We start from the raw sequence: 25,661 nt of genomic DNA, 5'->3' as shown, positions 1-25,661 counted from the left end.
ACTGTAGGTGTGAATGTGAGTGTGAATGGTTGTTTGTCTGTGTATGTGTCAGCCCTGTGATAACCTGACGACTTATCCAGGGTGTACCCTGCCTCTCGCTCATAGTCAGCTGGGATAGGCTCCAGCTTGCCTGTGACCCTGTAGAACAGGATAAGTGGCTACAGATAATGGATGGATGGATTTACTAACATACAAAAATGTTATGGAGCATTAAATTTTGGTTAGAAAAGTGTTGTTTGGAAAGCAAAGTATACAATACAGTATACTTTATACAAAGTATACAGTAGTTTCCTGTAGTATTATTGTGACTAAATCTCTTTTTAACCCTTATAGCTTCTAGAACTGAGAACAGATCTCAGTCTGCTCTTGTACTATATCATTTAGTGCTAGCAGCTGAAGCATGCAATTATGACTCATAGCATGGCTAATTGTGGCAGTGTGTAGTGTTTAGCAGTGATGAGCAGCGCTAACTGGTCTTTTGTTTCTGCACAGTTGTTTACAGAGTCGTGAGAGCCTGTAAACATTGCAGCAATCATGAGTAAAAGATATCAGTGCAACTAAGTGAGATTAACATTAATGTTCTGTCTGTGTCTGTCAAGAATGCTAAGGTACTCTTAGAAGCTCACATCTCTGTCAATAGAGGAAGAGTGTCAGTTTGTGTAAAACTTGTCAGTTTTTTTCAGCAGAAATCTGAATTTCTTCACTCTCAATTGCCACTGTGCTAAAATTAAATGTGCTCCTTGAATTCTTTTTCTACCTCTCTTTTAGGAGCACCACTGTTTGAGGATAAAGATTCTTGGAGATTGTTATTACTGTGTCTCAGGCCTTCCGGAACCCAGACCAGATCATGCACACTGCTGTGTAGAAATGGGTCTCAGCATGATCAAAACTATCAGGTAATGTTCAGAGATTGCATGTAGATTTGGCCCACATGTGGCTGTTATGAGGTACACTATGGCCAAAAGTAAGTGGACACCTGACTGTCACCTGTTCCCTAAACCGTTGCCACAAGGTTTGAAGCACACAGTTGTCTAGCTTGTCTTCGCTTGCTTTAGCATTACAGTTTCCCTTCACTGACGATTGCCCCTGTTCATAGAGTGAGGTCATGGTTTGCCAAGGTTGGAGTGGAAGAACTTGAGTGGCCTGAACAGAGCCCTAACCTCAACCTCAACCCTATTAGGCATCTTTGGGATGAATTGGAACTGTGACTTTGCACCAGGCCTCCTAACCTCTCATCAGTGGCTGACCTCAGTAATGCTATTGTGGCTAAATGAGCAAAAATCCCCCCAGCCACGCTCCAAAATCTAATGGAAATCCTTCCCAGAAGAGTGTAGGTTATAGCAGCAAATGGGACTAAATCTGGAATGGGATGTTCAAAAAGCACATATAGGTGTAACTGGTCAGGTGTCCACAAACTTTGTGAAAATTACATGTATTGCAATACCTGCAGAATTGGTGAGAATTTCTTTTTTGGATCACCGATGATGTTGAGGTCTACAGTCCAGATAAGAACACCCTGGAAAGCCACATGTAGCCTGGAGCTCTGGAGCTGTGCATGACGCATAGTCACGCCGCATGATCATGTCCCAGTTCATATAACTCAGTCTAATTCGGGCAGTGGGTGGATGTCCATTTGCATTGTCTATAAACAATGTCCTTTATTTCTCAAGTGTGTAATCACTGATTTCATTTTAGCATGCTGATGTCATGGGTAGCACTGTTACCTCACAGCAAGAAGGTTCTGGGTCTGAAACTTGCAGCTGTCTGGGTCTTTTATGTGTGGACCTTATGTGTGAGTGAGGAAGGAGTTGCTCAGTGAGTCTTGATCAACATATATTTGAAAATGAGTGTGTTTTCATAGATTCCCACTCAAGGGCAGGGGTTTGGGGAGGTGGACTGCCCACCACTGATTTGAGAGCATTAACACAATTTTTTTTTTTTTTAAATAAAACTTTCATGATGTAGAGAAGTACCAAATGTTGACTCTATGTCAGAATTGGCCTTGCAAGTTCCACAATGATTTGAACCAGTAGATGGTGTTTTGAGCCATTTTCGACCCATACAATGCCTTTAAAAACAAAAAACAACAAAAAAAACATTTTTCAATGTTTACACCAGCATTGATGTGTTTCATCATAGTACCATCATATCGTTTACTTTACAGTTTAAAAAATACATTTAGGTGTGTAGTACCTCTTTAACAGAAGAGGATTTAGTCCTGTTAAAAAAGAATTACACAGTCCTCACTAAGCTGACCATACATTTTGAACAATAAATAACGCAGATGACAAATGTGCACTGCTTTGGATTAAGGGCTGACTTGCACAACGGCTCAATAGCACAACATCATTTTATGGATCTGCACCTAAACAGATTTAGAAATGGCCCACGTTAACAAGAAGAACAAGAATATCCCCAGATGGCAGAGAATTCTGGTCTAGATCAGTTTTATCGATAGGAAATCCACATAATAATAACAACAATCCAGTCATTTCATGCCTTTTATCTCAGTTTGGGGAAAAAACAACAATATAATGAATATAATCATGTCATTTTATCGATTGGCCCAAAGACATGACAAAATAATATGAAACTGACACAATTTCAAATCTTCAGACTACATGCGACCAACTGAAAAGAACTGAAGCAACTAGTTAGTGATGTAAATGCCATATAACATTTTTGTATACTGTTAGTACAGTGGTGCTTGAAAGTTTGTGAACCCTTTAGAATTTTCTATGATTCTGCATAAATATGACCTAAAACATGATCAGATTTTCACACAAGTCCTAAAAGTAGATAAAGAGAACCCAGTTAAACAAATGAGACAAAAATATTACCCTTGGGCATTTATTTATTGAAGAAAATGATCCAATATTACATATCTGTGAGTGGCAAAAGTATGTGAACCTCTAGGATTAGCAGTTAATTTGAAGGTGAAATTAGAGTCAGGTGTTTTCAATCAATGGGATGACAATCAGATGTGAGTGGGCACCCTGTTTTATTTAAAGAACAGGGATCTATCAAAGTCTGATCTTCACAACACATGTTTGTGGAAGTGTATCATGGCATGAACAAAGGAGATTTCTGAGGACCTCAGAAAAAGCATTGTTGGTGCTCATCAGGCTGGAAAAGGTTACAAAACCATCTCTAAAGAGTTTGGACTCCACCAATCCACAGTCAGACAGATTGTGTAAAAATGGAGGAAATTCAAGGCCATTGTTACCCTTCACAGGAGTGGTTGACCAACAAAGATCACTCCAAGAGTAAGGTGTGTAATAGTCGGTGAGGTCACAAAGGACCCCAGGGTAACTTCTAAGCAATTGAAGGCCTCTCTCACATTGGCTAATGTTCATGAGTCCACCATCAGGAGAACAGTGAACAACAATGGTGTGCATGGCAGAGTTGCAAGGAGAAAGCCACTGCTCTCCAAAAAGAGCATTGCTGCTCATCTGCAGTTAGCTAAAGATCATGTGGACAAGCCAGAAGGCTATTGGAAAAATGTTTTGTGGATGGATGAGACCAAAATAGAACTTTTTGGTTTAAATGAGAAGCATTATGTTTGGAGAAAGGAAAACACTGCATTCCAGCATAAGAACCTTATCCCATCTGTGAAACATGGTTGTGGTAGTATCATGGTTTGGGGCTGTTTTGCTGCATCTGGGCCAGCAAAACAGAATTCATTGATGGAACAATGAATTTTGAATTTTACCAGCGAATTCTGAAGGAAAATGTCAGGACATCTGTCCATGAACTGAATCTCAAGAGAAGGTGGGTCATGCAGCAAGTCAACAGCCCTAAGCACACAAGTCGTTCTACCAAAGAATGGTTAAAGAAGAATAAAGTTAATGTTTTGGAATGGCCAAGTCAAAGTCATGACCTTAATCCAATTTAAATGTTGCAGAAGGACCTGAAGTGAGCAGTTCATGTGAGGAAACCCACCAAGATCCCAAAGTTGAAGTTGTTCTGTGTTAGGGCTGGTGGAAGTATGGTGAAGTTAGGATCCAAAAACAGAACATAGACACTAATCCAATAAATAAGATGATCTAATACAGGGAAGAAAGGGTATGGCAAAAGATAAATAAACAGGACAAAAAACAAATAGCAAAAAGAGTCAGGGCAAAATGAGAACAAACAACTTGACAAAAAACATGAGACAGGCAAAGACAAAAACGCTAGCACAAAAAAACTATAAACAAGAAAAGACCCCTAGTGCAAGAAACCATGAACCAGAAAACCCTTAGTGCAAAAACCATGAACCATAAATAATCCTGAGTGCAAAAAAAACAAGAACCAGAAAAACACTAGTGCAAAAACCATGGACAAGAGAAAATGGTTGTTTGTTTCTATGTGTCAGCCCTGCGATGATCTGGCGACTTGTCCAGGGTGTACCCTGCCTCTCACCCATAGTCAGCTAGGATAGGCTCCAGCTTGCCTGCGACCCTGCACAGGATAAGTGGCTACAGATAATGGATGGGTCCTTATTTTGGTGTTTCAGTCACTGTTTCAAATAGTCCTACAACTTCTCTATGGAATTGATGTCTGTTGAGTTTGCAGGTGTATCAATAGTGTACACCAATGTGTACCAGTTTTCTGTCATGTTGATGAACAAGCCCCACATGGATTTGGCCCTATGCACCCTACAGTTGTCATCCTGGGATGTGGGAGTGTCAGCATTGTATATTAATTACTTGGACATAAATCACAAAAGGGCCGGCACGGTGGTGTAGTGGCTAGCGCTGGTGCTTCACAACAAGAAGATCCGGGTTCGAGCCCCATGGCCGGCGAGGGCCTTTCTGTGTGGAGTTTGCATGTTCTCCCCGTGTCCACGTGGGTTTCCTCCGGGTGCTCCGGTTTCCCCCACAGTCCAAAGACATGCAGGTTAGGTTAACTGGTGGCTCTAAATTGACCGTAAGTGTGAATGGTTGTCTGTGTCTATGTGTCAGTCCTGTGATGACCTGGTGACTTGTCCAGGGTGTACCCCGTCTTTCGCCCGTAGTCAGCTGGGATAGGCTCCAGCTTGCCTACGACCCTGTAGAACAGGATAAAGCGGCTAGAGATAATGAGATGAGATGAGATAAATCACAAAAGGCAACCCCAGAATCCATCCAACAGCTGATGATCCATATTTATGGTACCACATTTGCACATTGCATTACATTACGTTCATCTGTACAATAAGGCGTTGCTGATGGTGGATGTAGCTATTTTGTCTTTAAAGCATATAATTCGTAATGATAGAAGGAAGTTATACTTCTAGTTTGGTAAGGTAGGCAAAGAGTGAAAAAGTCTCATCTCATCTCATCTCATTATCTCTAGCCGCTTTATCCTTCTACAGGGTCGCAGGCAAGCTGGAGCCTATCCCAGCTGACTACGGGCGAAAGGCGGGGTACACCCTGGACAAGTCGCCAGGTCATCACAGGGCTGACACATAGACACAGACAACCATTCACACTCACATTCACACCTACGGTCAATTTAGAGTCACCAGTTAACCTAACCTGCATGTCTTTGGACTGTGGGGGAAACCGGAGCACCCGGAGGAAACCCACGCGGACACGGGGAGAACATGCAAACTCCACACAGAAAGGCCCTCGCCGGCCCCGGGGCTCGAACCCAGGACCTTCTTGCTGTGAGGCGACAGCGCTAACCACTACACCACCGTGCCGCCCCGTGAAAAAGTCTGTAAGTGAATTTGTTTATAGGGTCTGTGTGGGTTGTCATCTGTTAGTGGTTATTCATTTGGGTTTTCAGTATGCCCCCTCAGTATGTGCATACTCTTGTTTTGTGTATGTTGTATATGTATAATATATTGTGTGTGTGTTTGCATTATTTGTGTGTAGGTATGTACGTTCACGTACGAAGCATGACATCGACATGCGTATTGGTATTCACTCTGGGTCAGTCTTATGCGGGGTTCTGGGACTGAGGAAGTGGCAGTTTGATGTCTGGTCCTGGGATGTTGATATTGCCAATAAACTTGAGTCTGGAGGCATACCAGGGTAAGGCATGCACATATAATACACTCACATTTTTTTTAAACAAGATTGTTGTCCATTTAGTGCTTTTTTTAATAGACATGAGAGGTAGTTCAAGAACTCATATAAACATGTCAAAATAATTCAAACAAGTTTTACATTAAGTTTGTAGTTGCCTAAATCTCTGGCTGTGTGTTGTGTTATAGGCGGATCCACATCTCTAAAGCAGCGTTGGATTGTCTTAATGGGGACTATGAAGTGGAGGCGGGCCATGGCAAAGACCGGAATGATTTCTTGCGACGACACAACATCGAGACTTTCCTAATCAAGCAGCCTGAGGAAAGCCTCCTCACACTGCCTGAGGACATCATGAAGGAGGCCACCAACCAATCAGATCACAGAGCGTCCACTACTACATTTACTGAGGGCACATGGAGTCCAGAACTACCATTCCACAATATAGTGGGCAAGCAGAATGTGAGTGACCTGTACAGAGATGGAAACACACACACACACAGAGGTCACTAGTGTAAGTAATGAACAAAGTAGAGGTTGTTTTATATTTTGACTGGTATTTAATTCTGGTATATAAACGGACAGTACAAATCAAGGGCGGCACGGTGGTGTAGTGGTTAGCACTGTCACCTCACAGCAAGGAAGTTCTGAGTTCAAGCCCAGTGGCTGATGGGGCCCTTTCTGTGCGGAGTTTGCATGTTCCCCCCCGTGTCTGCGTGGGTTTCTTCCGGGTGCTCCGGTTTCCCCCACAGTCCAAAGACATGCATGTTAGGCTAATTGGTGGCTCTAAATTGACCGTAGGTGTGAATGTGAGTGTGAATGGCTGTTGGTCTCTTGCGATGATCTGCTGATTTGTCCAGGGTGTACCCCGCCTCTCGCCCATAGTCAGCTGGGACAGGCTCCAGCTTGCCAGCGACCCTGTACAGGATAAGCGGTTATGGATAACAGATGGATGGAGTACAAATCAAGACTACATGCATGAAATCAGACTTATCCTAACTTTGCCAAAACCAAGCTATTTAATGATAAATAATAATACACTTTACTTTCATAGGACACAGTAGTGATATATCTTCAGGTCATTAGGCAGTGTGTTCCACAGAATAGGACTATAATGACTAAAAACCCTTTATCTGTTTTTGCTTTAATTCTTGGAATGACTGAAAGACCAGCAGCTGATGACCTGAGCATTTTGTTTGGTTTATAAACAGTGAGCAGGTCTGAAATACAGTACTAGTCAAAAGTTTGGACACACCTACTCATTCATAGGTTTTTCTGTAGTGTGACTATTTTCTACATTGAAAATAGTCTGAAAATAGTCAGTACTGAAGACATCAGCAGTATGAAATAACATATGGAACTTGTATGGAATTATGTGGTAAACAAAAAAGTGTTTTAAAAAAAGCTAAATATGTTTCAGATTTTAGATTCTTCAAAGTAGCCACTGTTTACCTTGATGACACTTTCCACACTTTTGGCACTATCTTAAACAGCTTCATGAGGCAGTCACCTGCTTTTCAATTAATAGGTGTGCCTTGTCAAAAGTTGATAAGTGAAATTTCTTGCCTTCTGAATGCGTCTGAGATCAAACAGTAAATAATGAAAACACATCCATCATTACTTTAAGACATGAAGCGTCTTTTAATTAATAAAAGGTGTGTCCAGGGGCGGCACGGTGGTGTAGTGGTTAGCGCTGTCGCCTCACAGCAAGAAGTTCCTGGGTTCGAGCCCCGTGGCCGGCAAGAGCGTTTCTGTGCGGAGTTTGCATGTTCTCCCCGTGTCCGCGTGGGTTTCCTCCGGGTGCTCCGGTTTCCCCCACAGTCCAAAGACATGTAGGTTAGGTTAACTGGTGACTCTAAATTGACCGTAGGTGTGAATGTGAGTGTGAATGGTTGTCTGTGTCTATGTGCTAGCCCTGTGATGATGACTTGTCCAGGGTGTACCCCACCTCTCACCCATAGTCAGCCGGGATAGGCTCCAGCTTATCCCTGCATAGGATAAGCGGTTATGGATAATGGTTTCCCCCATAGTCCAAAGACATGCAGGTTAGGTTAACTGGTGACTCTAAATTGACCGTAGGTGTGAGTGTGAATGGTTGTCTGTGTCTATGTGTCAGCCCTGTGATGACCTGGCGACTTGTCCAGGGTGTACCCTGTCTTTCGCCCGTAGTCAGCTAGGATAGGCTCCAGCTTGCCTGCGACCCTGTAGAACAGGATAAAGTGGCTAGAGATAATGAGGTGTGTCCAGATTTTTGATTGGTAATATATATTTGGCAGCAATGTCATTAAAGGCTTTGTAGTCAAGTAAAAGCACTTTACAATCAATTCTGTATTTGATTGGAAGCCAGTGGAGTGATCTAAGTGATCTTAAGATCTTGTGTGGGTAAGCACCCTTGCAGTAGCATTTTTGATAAGTTGAAGCTTTTTCTTTCTTTCTTTTTTAAAAAAATGATTTTTCAAGAAGGCGGCATGGTGGTGCAATGGTTAGCACTGTTGCGTCACAGCAAGAAGGTTCTGGGTTCGAGCCCAGTGGCCAACGGGGGCCTTTCTGTGTGGAGTTTTCATGTTCTCCCTGTGTCTGCATGGGTTTCCTCCGGATGCTCTGGTTTCCCCCACAGTCCAAAGACATGCAGGTTAGGCTACTTGGTGGCTCTAAATTGACCATAGATGTGAATGTGAGTGTGAATGGTTGTCTGTGTCTATGTGCTAGCCCTGTGATGATCTGGCGACTTGTCCAGGGTGTACCCCGCCTCTCACCCATAGTCAGCCGGGATAGGCTCCAGCTTATCCCTGCATAGGATAAGCGGTTATGGATAATGGTTGGATGGATTTTTCAGAAAGTCCAGTCAAAAGAGCTCTACACTATTCCAGTCTACTCTAGATAAATACATGGATAAATTTTTCAGCATCTGACTGACACAAAGCACCTCTAAATTTGGAGATTCTTGAGATGATTAAAAAAATCTTTAATTTGTTAGCATAATTTTGGAAATTAATATCAGCATCAATTATAACACCCAGACCTCTAACGTTCACTATGTTTAAAAGTCAGTGTAGCTGGATGTGTTTGTATTTCCCTCCTCCTAGCCATTGCACCCGCTACCAAGTAGCGCAATTTTGTCTCTACTTAATTCCATCCATCCATGCATGCATTATCTGTAGCTGCTTATCCTGTCCTACAGGGTCGTGGACAAGCTGGAGCCTATCCCAGCTGACTACGGGCGAGAGGCAGGGTACACCCTGGACAAGTCGCCAGGTTATCACAGGGCTGACACAGAGACAAACAACCATTCACATTCACACCCACAGTCAACTTAGAGCCACCTAACCTGCATGTCTTTGGACTGTGGGGGAAACCGGAGCACCTGGAGGAAACCCAAGCAGACATGGGGAGAACATGCAAACTCCACACAGAAAGTAGAAAATTTTTGTCTCTACTTAATTGTAGAAACTAGACTGATATCTAGAAAATGTTTGGGAAGTTTAGTGACGGGGTTGAGGTCATCAGTGGAGAAACAGAAATACATTTGAGTATCTTCAGGATATAATTGATAAGATTTTTCATATATATTTCAAGATAGACATAAATGTATTCCCATATAAACAGAAGTATATATTAATTAAAATGTAGGGGACTTTGTGGCATGGTGGTGCAGTAGTTAGCACTATTGCCGCACAGCAAGAAGATCCTGGCTAGTAAGTAGGGGACTTGAACCTTGCAGGACACACAAAATTTTGACTTTGTCAGGTTTGAAACTATGAATAGAATCAACTGAATAGCTTTGTTTTAAACTTTAAAGAAAGCTTTAGCCTCCTTGCGCCTACTCTGAGGAAGGAGAAACGGTACTCTATGAAATACTTATCACGATCTACAAAAACTGAGCTTGTTTGTAAAGTGCTAGTTATAGGTTGATACATGTATTTTGTGCCAGACCTCTTTCAAGCTTTTGCAGACATTTAGAGCTTTTCAAGGAGAACTGAAATCATTTTTAAACTTGCTTTATTTCTTAATTAACATGTTATTCAATTACATTTTTGGTTTTAGTAACCTTATATCATGACTCGTATTGGCAACTAATTGCAATTAAATATTATACTTATCAGCCTATTCGGTTTTTAACCATGTTGAATTTAGTTCGTTTGGTCCACGGCAGGTGTCACTTATTCACGCGATTTTCACGAGACTTGTGCGAGACTTCGAAACGTGAAGTGTCAGCCAGGTGTCCGTGCCGCCATTTTGAAAACTGTTTTCCAAACGAAATATTGCACAAAAACGAGTTTAAATGGCGATTACTGCCTACTTTTTTCAAACTTTCCTGATTGCCATCAAAACAAACAAAACTTCCGGCTTGATTGCATCAGCATTTGAAGGAGGGTGCGCGCATCTTTTGACAACGTTGGCAGATGTTGGTCACTTTGACTTCCTCTGTATGTTTTACTTCCATCCTATGATGTCTCACACAGGTCTCAACGAATCTCATTTACAGCCATTGCTTTGACATATGGACTGATATATTGCATAGCATATTTCAAACACTCATAACTTGCAGTGACAAAATAGCCATCAAAAATGCATTCCTATATTTAATAAAATGAGAAATAGAATTTTGATAATACATTTTCCTTCAGTTCTCCTTTAAAAAGGTTTTAGGCCAGTCTATTTAAGGGCTCAAAATTCCATAAAGCAGTCATTTTGAGTAGAGTCTATTTAACCGAGATACTTTGATACAGTTTGGTTTGGATGGAAAAGAATTAATATTTCAGGCTCTGGCTTTGGACCAAAATAATTCTGAACATCAAATCTGTCACAATCACTTTAGATCTTAGGGTGGGATCAAATATTCTTTGCATGTTATCTGACCATAATTCTGTAGGGTGGACACTATAAAACATGTACAAATTTTTTGGATAAATAGTTTTCACTGGTTTCTATTTTGAGTTACTTTTCATATATCTCATCTCATCTCATTATCTCTAGCTGCTTTATCCTGTCCTACAGGGTCGCAGGCAAGCTGGAGCTTATCCCAGCTGACTACGGGCAAAAGGCGGGGTACACCCTGGACAAGTCACCAGGTCATCACAGGGCTAACACATAGACACAGACAACCATTCACACTCACATTCACACCTATGGTCAATTTAGAGTCACCAGTTAACCTAACCTGCATGTCTTTGGACTGTGGGGGAAACCGGTGCACCCGGAGGAAACCCACGCGGACACGGGGAGAACATGCAAACTCCACACAGAAAGGCCCTCGCCGGCCACGGGGCTCAAACCCGGACCTTCTTGCTGTCAGGCGACAGCGCTAACCACTACACCACCGTGCCACCACTTTTCATATATGATACTATTAATTTTCTGTGTTTACACATGGGTTACACTCACCCTTCAGCAGAAGCATAAGGCCCTGTCATATTGTAGAAGCATTCTGATGACTGGTAGCCTATATTATAGTGCTTTGTTTTTGAATTGAACATATGATTATAGTGTTTATGTGGGAAACATTGGCTTCTTCCATGGCCGAGGTTCCTTCTATAACTTGTACAGTTATACAGTACAATACCTTGAAATATCTCAAAGAAAATGTGAGAATGATGAAGAAAAGTATTGCGATGTTTGAAACGTAGAAGTGTTGCATGGTATTATTGTTGCATTTATAGCAGTATTGTAGAAAATTCTACCGTTTATGGTGTATTACTGGTGGGTCATGAAAGACAGCTGTGTAGAGCAGTGTTATAATTAAATGGTGCACAACAGTCAAGCTGCAGTGTGTTCGAGACAGGGGCAGAACTACTGTGGTGCAGCTGGTGCATTTGGACTGAGGCTCATGATCCAGGTGGCAAATTGTTTACTCTGAACTGTGGCTAACAGCACTATTTTCATCAACACGAAAACACTATTTTCTCCATTTAAATGGTCTATCTTGTTCCTTTTGGTTTTCGAAACAGACAATGAAATGCAAATAAGTGTACTTCATTATTAAAACTAATGCATTACAGCTTTACATTCAACAAAGACTTTTTTCCTCGTGATATAGTGCATAATTTTGCATTCTGCAATTTGAAAGGTCATGGTTTCCCCAATTGTGAATCTGGGAAACATTACATATAATATGACACATTGCATTTCATTATGTGGTTTACATTCCCCATTCCAAAAAAGTTGGGACGCCATGTAAAACAAATAAAAACAAAACATAAAGATTTGCAAATCCTTTTCAATTTATAGTCAATTGAATACAATAAAAAGACAAGATATTTAATGTTCAAACTGATAAACATTATTGTTTTTTGTAAATATACACTCATTCTGAATTTGCTGCCTGCAACACGTTCCAAAAAAGCTGGAACAGGGGCATGCTTACCACGGTGTAACATCACCGTTTCTTTTAACAACACTCACTAAGTGTTTGGGAAAAGAGGACACTAATTGTTAAAGTTTTAAATATGAAATTCTTTCCCATTCTTGCATGATATACAACTTCAGTTGCTCAACAATCCGGGGTCTCTTTGGTTGTATTTTGCCAGGATACTTAGCAAAATTATCAGCATTTTATAGTTAATCTTTATCATCAACAGAAAAAGTGGAACCAAAAGCAAAGTTAGAAGAAAGAGAATGAACAGGATAGGGCAATGCTCCCATGATTGGATAATTTTTTTTGTTTCGTCCCCCCCCCACATCTGCTGCTTCTGGAATCTACTGTCCTTCCTTGATCACTACTTCTGGTTAGTTAGTGGTAAATAATCATGAATAGTTTAGCAAAGTGTATGCCATTTATATCAGCTGTCTTTTGATAACTTTTTTCATTGCCACTATTTGGTTAGCAAATTCACTGATTGCTTGATCAAAAGTACAACATTATAGTATTATAGCAGGTATCATTTGCATATCCGGCAGATAGTTTCACAATATGTTCTTTAAATGGCTAGTTTCCAAAAGTAATTGATGGTAGGTGCATTTATGAGCTAAATGCATGCATGCTTTCTGCGTTTCTGTGATAGTGTTGGGTAACGTTACATCCAATACCAGTTAAAAGTTTGGACACACTTTCTACTTCAATGGTTTTTCTTTATTTTTATTAATTAAAAGATGCTTCATGTCTTAAAGTAATGATGGATGCCATTTCTCTTTACTTAGTTGAGCAGTTCTTGACATAACATGGATTAGTACAGTTGTGGAATTGGGCTATTTACTGTCTTTTTATTATTTAGTATTTACTGTTTGAGCTCAAATTCATTAAGAAGGCAAGAAATTGCACAAATTGCCCTTTGATGAGGCACACCTGTTAATTGAAAAGCATTCCAGGCGACTACCTCATGAAGCTGGTTAAGATAATAGCAATAGTGTGTGAAGTGTCATCAAGGTAAACAGTGGCTACATTGAAGAATCAAAAATATGAACCACATTTTAAAAACTTTTTTGTTTACCACATAATTCCATATATGTTTCATATGCTATTACATAGTTTTGATATCCTCAGTATTGTTCTACAATGTAGAAAAGAGTCAAAATGCAGAAAAACCTATGAATGAGTACGGGTGTCCAAACTTTTGACTGTTACTGTAGGTGTAAACAGTATTACTGGCCTAGCAGACTAGCAAGTTACTGACTGTTTCAGAAATATTAAGGCTGTGAGAATATGCACATGCAAATGTGTATTTTTGTAAAGGCAACAGAAGGACACAGAAGAATCTTGGCGCCATGGAACCGTTGTACACAGTCTGAACACTGAAAAGCTGGTGTAAATTGTGGAGCATCTCTTGCAAATGGTCCTAAATGGTGCATTGTGTAATATGCTGTTCTGTGGAAATGGATGAAGATAGAAGTACTGTACATCCATTTTCATTTGTACTGTGGTTATTATTTTCTCATGGATAAATGCACTTCTACAAAAGATTCAAGATAGTTCAAGATAAAGTTTTCTCAGAAAGTCTAAACTGACTGCAGGAGGTTCTAGAGGGTGCAGATGAATGGTGTAGAAGGTTTTATTAGGAGGAGTTGATTAAAATGTTCTTGGTATGTGAGCTGCTGCTTGTAAAGAAGAACTCTTGTTTGTTGTTGGCTGAACTACTGAGCAGTTGCTGTGGAGATTTGGTTAACATAAGGGAATGTTGTCTTTCATTAGTGCGGCACTTTTGTTGTTTTTTTGTCATGCAGTCAGCTCTGAAGAACAGCTTAACACTTCAAAGAGATCTTACCACAGTGCGAACATTGCCCAATCATGCTCTAGCACAACACAAACCCCTCCCCTCTATGTGTGTGTGTGTGTGTGTGTGTGTGAGAGAGAGAGAGAGAGAGAGAGAGAGAGAGAGAGAGAGATTCTGGTAATGGTCTCCATGGCAACAAGAATGTCTGTAAGGTAGTAACAGGATTCCTTTCCCACAGTCTCTCTATCATGCTCTGTCTCCCACCCTCTTTTTCTCTCTTTAACCTTCACCTTTTTCAACAACTGCACTGCTGTTTTTGTCATTTTATCTTTCTTGTGTTTTTCTTCCTCGTACCTTCCTCATTAGCTCGGCCACGCTGTGTGTATATGTGTGTTTTTGTATGTATCATAAGATCAGTCTGTTTTGGTGTGATGGTGTGCAAATGGATCCAATAATACACGCTGTCCTCCAAACACACACACACACACACACACACACACACACACACACACACACACACACACACACCGTTTTACATATACCAAACTGTAGATGCAGTAAATATTATTGTAGTAAATAAAAGATCACGGAGTGTGTGTGTGCAAGTTTTGTCAACATGCCTTACACTAGTCTTAACATTGTTGACACGACATGAGCGGAATTAAATAAATGGAGTTAAAATATTAATGTTTTATATATAAACTTGTTGATAACTGTGAGTAGCAGTGTATGATACAGCATTTTCATTCTACAACCAGTGTGTGAATCCTATAGTTACCTGTTCCAGGCATGCCGACTGCTGATCGGAACTACTGAGCTTTGAGAGCAGCATCGACAGGAAGGGTGGGAGTGTCTAGCCTGACACAAGGGTCATAAACTAGAATTATCCTATTGTAAATCCCAGCAGCTATCAGCAGATTAACAGGACCTAATCCCAAAGCAGTGACGCACATTGGTTCAGAGAACTTCGATTACACGCTACTATACTGCACAATGAACAAGTGTGAGAGATTCTGTGTGTACAAGAATCATTTGAGCATTACGTGAGTGGAGCTCTGTCCTCTCTGCCATGTGAGTCAGGACCATAGCTGCAGGAAATGAGCCTTGGGCTTCACTTGTGTTTCGGATAGCATGAATATACGTGTGTGTGTGTGTGTGTGTGTGTGTGTGTGTGTGTGTGTGTGTGTGAGACATGGCATTATTTTTCTGTAGTTATGCTCCTATAATGAATTTTTAACTTTCGACATCTTTGTCATATGTTAACAGTTCAATAGCCATATACACAGAACAGTTATACACTACCCAGAGAGAGAGAGAGAGAGTTAATGTTCTCTGGCATTAATGACTTTTTAATGCTGGTACATGACTTTTACAGATCTCGCATCTGAGCACTTATTTTGCCAGTGGAGAGATGATCCAGGCAGACTTAACTTCGTTGTTTGTGATCCAAAGTGAGAGAGCTACAGAAATGATTGACTCTCAGTTATAGGAAATAGGTATAAATGGATTGAGAAATCTTTGCGATGTTTTAATTTTGTTATCCTACAGTTGATTCTGACATTGTCGAATGTCAGTATTTCCAAGTTTCCACAAAGACACGCTGACAGCTATATATACCACAGAATAATGATAAACAATAATAAAACAGTCCACATACAGTACCATTCAAATGTTTGGACACCCCTACTCATTCACAGGTTTTTATGTATTGTGACTATTTTCTACATTGTAGAACAATACTGAAGACATCAACACCATGAAATAACATCTGGAACATGTATGGAATTATGTGGTAAACAAAAAAATGTGTTTAAAAATATGTTGCATATTTTAGATTCTTCAAAGTAACCAGTGTTTACCTTGATGATGCTTTACACACTAGTGGTGGCATTATCTTAACCAGCTTCATGAGGTAGTCACCTGGAATGCTTTTCAATTAACGGCTGTGCCTCGTCAAAAGTTAATTAGTGCAATTTCTTGCCTTCTTAATGTGTTTGAGATCAAACAGTAAATAGTAAATAATAAAAATGCAGTAAATATCTCAATTCCACAACTGTAGTAATCCATATTATGTCAAGAACCACTCAACAAAGTAAAGAGAAACGACATCCATCATTACTTTAAGACATAAAGCATCTTTTAATTAATAATAATAAAGTAAAAACATTGAATTATAAGGTGTGTCCAAACTTTTGACTGGTACTGTATATGTTACCCGGGCTTGCAGTACTCGAGTCCAGGACTCAGACTTGAGTCTGACTCGTGCCCTAATTTTAAGGACTTGTGACTTGACCTGGACTCGGACTCGTGCATGAACTGCATTCGGACTCATAAATTGGAGACGAGGACTTGGATTTTTTCTTTAATTTCTGTAACATGCCATAATAATTTGGCATAAGATATTTATATCTACTTTAGCGCCACTACAGTGGGGCAAATAAGTATTTAGTCAGCCAACAATTGTGCAAGTTCTCCCACTTAAGAAGATGAGAGAGGTCTGTAATTTTCATCATAGGTACACTTCAACTATGAGAGACAGAATGGGGGGAAAGAATCCAGGAAATCACATTGTAGGATTTTTAATGAATTAATTGGTAAATTCCTCGGTAAAATAAGTATTTGGTCACCTACAAACAAGCAAGATTTCTGGCTCTCACAGACCTGTAACAACTTCTTTAAGAGGCTTCTCTGTCCTCCACTCGTTACCTGTATTAATGGCACCTGTTTGAACTCGTTATCAGTATAAAAGACACCTGTCCACAACCTCAAACAGTCACACTCCAAACTCCACTATGGCCAAGACCAAAGAGCTGTCAAAGGACACCAGAAACAAAATTGTAGACCTGCACCAGGCTGGGAAGACCGAATCTGCAATAGGTAAGCAGCTTGGTGTGAAGAAATCAACTGTGGGAGCAATTATTAGAAAATGGAAGACATACAAGACCACTGATAATCTCCCTCGATCTGGGGCTCCACACAAGATCTCACCCCGTGGGGTCAAAATTATCACAAGAACGGTGAGCAAAAATCCCAGAACCACACGCGGGGACCTAGTGAATGACCTGCAGAGAGCTGGGACCAAAGTAACAAAGGCTACCATCAGTAGCACACTACGCCGCCAGGGACTCAAATCCTGCAGTGCCAGATGTGTCCCCCTGCTTAAGCCAGTACATGTCCAGGCCTGTCTGAAGTTTGCTAGAGAGCATTTGGATGATCCAGAAGAGGATTGGGAGAATGTCATATGGTCAGATGAAACCAAAATAGAACTTTTTAGTAAAAACTCAACTTGTCGTGTTTGGAGGAGAAAGAATGCTGAGTTGCATCCAAAGAGCACCATACCTACTGTGAAGCATGGGGGTGGAAATATCATGATTTGGGGCTGTTTTTCTGCAAAGGGACCAGGACGACTGATCCGTGTAAAGGAAAGAATGAATGGGGCCATGTATCGTGAGATTTTGAGTGAAAACCTCCTTCCATCAGCAAGGGCATTGAAGATGAAACGTGGCTGGGTCTTTCAGCATGACAATGATCCCAAACACACCGCCCAGGCAACGAAGGAGTGGCTTCGTAAGAAGCATTTCAAGGTCCTGGAGTGGCCTAGCCAGTCTCCAGATCTCAACCCCATAGAAAATCTTTGGAGGGAGTTGAAAGTCCATGTTGTCCAGCGACAGCCCCAAAACATCACTGATCTAGAGGAGATCTGCATGGAGGAATGGGCCAAAATACCAGCAACAGTGTGTGAAAACCTTGTGAAGACTTACAGAAAATGCTTGACCTCTGTCATTGCCAACAAAGGGTATATAACAAAGTATTGAGATGAACTTTTGTTATTGACCAAATACTTACTTTCCACCATAATTTGCAAATAAATTCTTTAAAAATCAGACAATGTGATTTTCTGGATTTTTTTTCTCATTTTGTCTCTCATAGTTGAGGTATACCTATGATGAAAATTACAGGCCTCTCTCATCTTTTTAAGTGGGAGAACTTGCACAATTGGTGACTGACTAAATACTTTTTTGCCCCACTATATTTCTCATTCCTCATCTCATTATCTCTAGCTGCTTTATCCTGTCCTTACAGGGTCGCAGGCAAGTTGGAGCCTATCCCAGCTGACTACGGGCGAAAGGCGGGGTACACCCTGGACAAGTTGCCAGGTCATCACAGGGCTGACACATAGACACAGACAACCATTCACACTCACATTCACACCTACAGTCAATTTAGGCCCTGTCCACACGGCAACTGATTCAGATGACTCCGATACAATTGCTTATCGTTTAGGCCTGGCGTCCACACGGCACCGGCATTTTGGGTGCCCAAAATGCAATCTTTTTGAGAACGGGTTCCAGAGTGGAAAGATCTGGCAACGTTGCCATTGTGAAGTCGTCTGGATGAGTAGAACGGATTTGTTTACGATGACGTCACAACCACATGACTGTGAGTGCTTCACGCCGGGTAGAAGTGTAACGAACTCGATGCGAGTTGTCAACAAATCCTATAACTTGGTTCATGAAACGCGCTTACAAAATATTTTCACTGTGAATATTTATTGTGTAATGGTGCAAAGTGAGAGAGAGAGAGAGACTCTGCCCTTAGGGCAGAGTCAATCCCGCCAGCAAAAATAGGGAAAAAAAGGAGCGATCTCACCTCTTCAGATGATGGTTTAAGTCCTACAATACATTCCTCAAAAAGGGCGTAGAAGAGCAAATTAATCCATCAACGTGTAGCATTCAATTTATTCCGGACCATTAAAGACACCGCCTTCCACGTAGAATCATACGTCATCCTCGCCGCCATATTGGATAGGTCAAAGCGGAGAATAAAGATTCATGTGCTGCGTTTAACTGTACCAACAGGTTTACCGTCCAAACGAGATCACATGGGATTACCTTTCACAGGTGAGAAACAACAAATTAATCCATCAATGTGTAGCATTCAGTTTATTCCGGACCATTAAAGACGCCGCCTTCCGCGTAGAATCATACGTCATCCTCGCCGCCATATTGGATAGGTCAAAGCGGAGAATAAAGATTAGCTGCGTTTAACTGTACCAACAGGTTTGCCGTCCAAACGAGATCACATGGGATTACCTTTCACAGGTGAGACTGGAAAAATACTTTTCATTGTATTTGGTCATTATAATGTAATTTTACGAACAGATTTTCCTGACTTTGTGGCTAATATGAAGTCTCGCACATAATAGTTTATGCGCATGCGTCCTTACTTCTTCTATTGTTCTGGTGTCTCCGAAGGGACCATCTTACAGCGCCCCTAGAGGTGTGGCATGTGTATTGCATCGTTTTCAGCAAGCGTTGCGTTGCCATATGGACCTGATATTTTACTGATCGTTGCCCATTTGGACGCGATATATTTTTAAATAACATCTCGTTGCCGTTGTCGTGTGGATGTAGCCTTAGAGTCACCAGTTAACCTAACCTGCATGTCTTTGGACTGTGGGGGAAACCGGAGCACCCGGAGGAAACCCACACGGACACGGGGAGAACATGCAAACTCCACACAGAAAGGCCCTCGCCGGCCACGGGGCTCGAACCCGGACCTTCTTGCTGTGAGGCGACAGCGCTAACCACTACACCACCGTGCCGCCTGCGCCACTATTTATCTACTTTATTTTATACTAATTTCATGCAAGAGAATGCACATTCATCTGTTCATACGTCATGTTCAGGAACAAACTAACATTTAATGGCACTAAAATGCCTAGAGAGAATGCCCCTAGGATTGTCCGCTTTGCTTATACAGACTTCTCATGCAGTGGAAAAAAAATGCACTGCTAAGTGTTCCATATGTAGAAGAACTATTGAGGAGACAACAGGGACAACCTCGAACTTCAATCATCATTTGGCAAGACTCCACCCAGAGAAGTAAGTGATATGATAATGTTCTTGCTCTGTTGATAGCGGGGCTTGCTTGTTGACCGTTGAACTAGCTAGTGTTAACCCTCGCTCATGTTCATTGCCCTGTTGATAGTGTGGCTTGCTGAGTGATGAACAAGCCTTTTATCTGTAGCCTATTAACTAAAATGGGGCCGTCAAGCAGTAACGTTAGTCCCACACAGGAGCAGAGATGGTTTCACATAAAGGCAGCAACAGCCACTGTCAAATGGTGTAGTTGGAGTCTTGTTCTTGGACTCGACTCGGATCAATAGTGGACTCGACTCAAAATTTTCTTTAATGACTTGGACTTGACTCGGACTTGAACACTGGGGACTCGAGACTGGACTCGGACTCGAGGTTTAGTGACTCGACTACAACACTGATGTTACCAGCCTGCAATATTATAACATAAATTCAGAAGTAAAGTCTAGTATAATACACATAAAGAACTATGGAAAGACCATTTAAACTGTGCAATATACAGTTCTGTGCAAAAGTCTTAGGCACATGTAAAGAAATGCTGTTGACCAAAAATAGCTTAAAAATACTGAAATCAAATGTTTCAACATTAAAAAAAATATAAACAGTAGTAAGCCATAATAAATGAAACAAAGTCAATGTTTGGTGTGAGACGACCCTTTGCTTTAAAAAAAAAAGTAATCTCAGGTACATTGAGTGCAGTTTTATAAGGAATTGAGCTGTAGGTTTTACTGAGCATCTTGCAGAACCAACCACAGTTCTTCTGGATACTTTGACTGTCACACTTGCTTCTTATTTTGCAGCAAAATCAGTATGATTTCTTTTTTATTCTGAAAAGTGATCTCTTATGTAATATGCTGCTCAGATACAAACGTTTTGTTTTGTGTACCATTTAATATTATGCTGGAAAATGAACGTTTGGAACTCCATCCATCCATTATCTGTAACCGCTTATCCTGTGCAGGGTCGCAGGCAAGCTGGAGCCTATCCGAGCTGACTATGGGTGAGAGGCGGGGTACACCCTGGACAAGCCACCAGATCATCACAGGGCTGACACACAGAGACAAATGGCCCTTTTCCACTACCCTTTTTCAGCTCACTTCAGCTCGCTTCAGCTCACTTCAGCCCGACACGGCTCGCGTTTCGACTACCAAAAACCAGCACGACTCAGCTCGTTTCAGCCCTGCTTAGCCCCTAAAACTCGCACCGTTTTGGAGTGGGGCTGAAGCGAGCCAAACCTTGCCGAGTGAGGCTAGGGGCATGAGCAGACACTCCCCTGTGCACTGATTGGTGAGGAGGAGTGTCCTCACATGCCCACACGCCCCGCGAGCGCGCTGGGATCTGTAAACACCGCAAACCCGGAAGAAGAAGAATTACGAATTACGAGAATTTCTGAAGCCTTATGCGCCTCGCCTCATCTATACGCTCTTGCCAGTATCTGTTGGCGTTGTCGGTGACAACAAGCCACAGCACCAAGACCAGCAACACTAACGACTCCATGTCCTCCATGTTTATTGTTTACTATTCGGGTCGTGAGACTACTGCTTAAAAGATCACTGAATCAGTGACATACAGAGCATCGTGGACGAGTTCGCGGAGCGCAAGGCTCGTCGTATGCCCTTCAAATAATGCGCGCAGTAGGCTATTGATGTTTTATTATGAGCCATGTACAGTATGTCGCCTAATGTTTTTTTGTTTCTGAGTTACATGTTCGTTTGAAGGACTTAATGTACAAAATAACATAGTTGCACCCCGTAGTGTTGAAATTGGTAAACACAGTGCATTCAGTGAGGTTTGCACCGCCCTCCTTTTATTTCTGACTCTTCCTGTCACCGTTGCAACCTCTGAGCGCTCATTCGTATGCCCTTCAAATAATGTGCGCAGTATAGGCTATTGATGTTTTATTATGAGCCATGTACAGTATCCTAATGTTTTTTGTTTCTGAGTTACATGTTCGTTTGAAGGACTTGATGTACTAAATAACATAGTTGCACCCGGTAGTGTTGAAATTGGTAAACACCGCAGTTGCGGACATTTTGTAGCCTAAAATGATGTTATGATAAGCTTTAATAAAGGGCCCGGTCATTTGCCCCGCCCCCGGCCCGGCTCTGACTTGTTCCGCCACTGTCACTGATGTCACTGTTTGCGCTGCTTAACGACATCACGTGACGTCCACCCACTTTCGCTAACTCCACCCAATGTGTCCACCCACTTCCAGCCAGCACGGTTCAGCGCGGTTGTAGTCGAAATGCAACTCCAACAGCCCCGCTCAGCTCGACTCAGCTCGACTCCGCACGGCACGGCTCAGCCGCGTTTGTAGTGGAAAAGCGGCAAAACAACCATTCACACTCACATTCACACCTACGATCAATTTAGAGCCACCAATTAGCCTAACCTGCATGTCTTTGGACTGTGGGGGAAACCGGAGCACCCGGAGGAAACCCACGCAGACACGGGGAGAACATGCAAACTCCACACAGAAAGGCCCTCGTTAGCCGCTAGACCTTCTTGCTGTGACGCAACAGTGCTAACCACTACATCACCCACATTTGGAACTCTAAAATCTAAGTTTTTGTCATGACTTGATAATGTAGATGTCATAAAATCTATAATAAAGTAGTTTGTATGAAAAAAAAATAGGGTGCCTAAGACTTATGTACTTATAGTAGTCAAGTCAAGTTTATTTTTATAGCACTTTTAACAATAGACATTGTCGCAAAGCAACTTTACAGAATGTTAATGACTTTAAACATGAGCTAATTTTATCCCTAATCTATCCCCAATGAGCAAGCCTGTGACAACAGTGGCAAGGAAAAACTCCCTCTGACAACATGAGGAAGAAACCTCGAGAGGAACCAGAGTCAAAAGGGAACCCATCCTCATTTGGGTGATAACAGACAATGTGATTATAACATTTTTAACAGTTTTAACATGAAGTCTGTTTCGTTGATGTTATAACTCTTCATTGATGGAAATGTGAGTGCAAAACTGTTCATGACAACTGCAGTCCTAAAGTTAGCAAGTGAACTGTAGTCCTCAGACATAAAAGCATTACTGTAAGTGCCCAGAGCATCTTCCAAGTGTGACTTTCAACTGTCCATATGGGGCTGTCCTCCACAGGAGCTATGTGATGAGACTCCAGACAGACATAGGGCATCAGGATGGATCAGGCAGGTCTGAGGTGCAGAAGAGGTCAGCATCTTGATCTCAGGATTGACATGTAACTCAGAGGGATATACAAAGAGAGAAGAGGGGAAGAAAAAGAGAAAGAGAGAGAAAACAGGTTGTTAGGTATGCCCAAAGTCACCTGATGAGTAAGAACAGTATACTTTTTGCGCTGAGTGCAAGCAGGGACTCCGGCAAAACTAACCATGACAGCATAACTAAAAGGGGAGAGCCAGAAGGTAACACAGGCATGAGGGAGCCCCGGGACATAAAGCAGCAGCCACCGCACAGTCAACAAACTCGAGTGAGCAAGCGAGTGGAGGAGTGACAGCATCCATACACTCCAGTTTACCAAAACACTATGTCTGACGACCCTCCAGATCTACTCATTTACCTCATAAACACCATTAACAAAAGGCTTGACTAAACAGATATGTTTTCAGCCTAGACTTAAATGCTGAGACTGTGTCTGATTCCTGAACACTACTTGGAAGGCTGTGGGGCTTTGTAAGAAAAGGCTCTGCTCCCTGATGTAGCCTTCACTATATGAGGTACCAGCAGATAGCCTGCACCTTTTGATCTAAGTAGATGTGGTGGGTCATAAAGAACCAGAATAATGGTAATATTTTTGGCAAATAATTTGAAATGGAAAAGTTAGCTTTGATCTCGAATAGCTAATTCTCCCCTGTCTGACTGAAAGAATGAACAAGGTAAATTAATCATCACAGAGAGAGTTTTGAAATTGATGTTATGCTTCCTGCCAGCTCGCTGTAAATTTTACACCCAGTGTTTCGGAAAATCACTGATTTCACTAGTTTGTGTAGCAGTCTAAAATTACTTTTATAAATTTAGAACTAACTCATCTCATGACCAGGTGAAAGCCCTGCTTGTGGTTAGCTAGTTAGTCTAGGTTCACGCTGTCAGTCCAAATCTGGGGGGGGGTTGTTTGTTTGTTTTGTTTTTTTTGCATATCCAATCTGAGTCCCATCATCCTGATTGACTGTCTACATTATATATTCCAAGTGATCAGGTCTGACCTGTTTGTCCATGTGGCAATCCTCATTTTCAACCTTATTAACACTGGTTGCTATAGTAATGATATTGCCCCTGGAAGTAGAAATCAGTGATAAACAGATGAAAATGAAGGGTAATGAGATGGGTTTCCTTATTCACCACATGGCAATGTGGAGCCGCGACGTAGGTTTTATAAAATAATGAGATGCTCCACTTTATTTTGTGTACCACCAAACTAGCATGGTTCTGTACATGTGATGTAAACATGGCGTCAAAAGTCACAAAAAAACCCCACCTGAAATCCAATCAGAGCAGTCAGACCTAAATGGATTTGCAAACATGTGATTTGACAAAGTGCTTTGAAATAGATTTGTAAAAATCAGATCTCATGTGATTTTCAGCTGTTCAGACTTGCTATGTGATCAGATTCCAATCAGATATGCACATAAATAGGATTTGGACTCAGTCTGAACATAGCATTTGCCACTATGATTCTGCTCTACTTAGAAAAAGCTTACAAAATCTTTTTTATAAGTAGATCAGTTTAGTTTAGCTTTAAGCTAATTAAGGTCACAAAAAGTATCTGCATATCAAAACATGTGAGCCCTGTGACGAGCTAATCTAAATTATACATCAGATAATTTTCAGGAACAGGAATTTAAATTATTCTCAGTATATTTCTAGGAACAAGGATAACAATTCCTGCTATTACTTATGTCACCTCTGTCACCGACACAGTTGCTTTCAGAAAACTCCCCCTCATCTCCTTTCTCAGGAAATTGCTTCTTTTCATTCCAAGCAATTTCCAAAACTCGTCAAGATATTTTTGTTGTCTTTCTATAGAACAAGACTGATGAGTCATTTTACTTGCCTTATCAGCTTGTGAACACACAAACACACATAGACATTCAAAAAAGACAGACAAACCACACATATACAAATATATACCCTAACAAACACCCCCCCTCTCCCACACACTCATGGAGGCTGCATGTGCTTTCCCTCTGTAGACGTTGGCTGCTCTCACTCGTCACTCCATAAACCTGCTCCCCAACCATCTGGCCCAGGCGCTGCATGTGCACGCTGGCTCACAGGAAATTAACGCGCGCATGCAGAGCACCATCGCACTGCGCAGCGGAGACAAACTCCGACGACAGCACATCATCCCTTTCTCTCTCACGTTTAGAGAAGCCGTCCTGGAGCACAAGGTAGCCAGCTACCCCAGCTCATCATCATCATCATTGCCTGAACTGCATCATCCCTGCTCTTCTCTCAATGCTGCATTTTTTTCTGTTTCTTTCCATCCGTCTTTATTTATTTATTTATTTATTTATTTTAGAAATGTATTTCTCATAAGTAAGCAAAAGGCTGTTGTAGGATATTTCCAGACACTCTGATGCACTACACACACTAAGATGTGCACATGCATACAAACATGTCTGGTGCGTTGATAAGGAAGCATCGAT

General features: G+C 41.5%; 1 protein-coding gene across 1 annotated transcript in view; it reads left to right on the top strand.

The window, feature by feature from the left end:
* adcy8 (adenylate cyclase 8 (brain)) overlaps positions 1–25,661 on the top strand; it is a 138,691-nt gene that overhangs the window by 63,137 nt on the left and 49,893 nt on the right. The window contains exons 5-8 of the mRNA XM_060905944.1: positions 769–896; positions 5,844–6,002; positions 6,185–6,455; positions 25,206–25,403. Coding sequence (XP_060761927.1) covers positions 769–896; positions 5,844–6,002; positions 6,185–6,455; positions 25,206–25,403 — 756 coding nt within the window. The remainder of the gene's footprint in view (positions 1–768; positions 897–5,843; positions 6,003–6,184; positions 6,456–25,205; positions 25,404–25,661) is intronic.

The sequence above is a fragment of the Neoarius graeffei genome, chromosome 23 (assembly GCF_027579695.1).
Source record: "Neoarius graeffei isolate fNeoGra1 chromosome 23, fNeoGra1.pri, whole genome shotgun sequence".
NCBI lineage: Eukaryota > Metazoa > Chordata > Actinopteri > Siluriformes > Ariidae > Neoarius > Neoarius graeffei.
The sequence above is the reverse complement of the archived record's forward strand: the minus strand, read 5'-3'. Positions and strand labels throughout refer to the sequence as shown.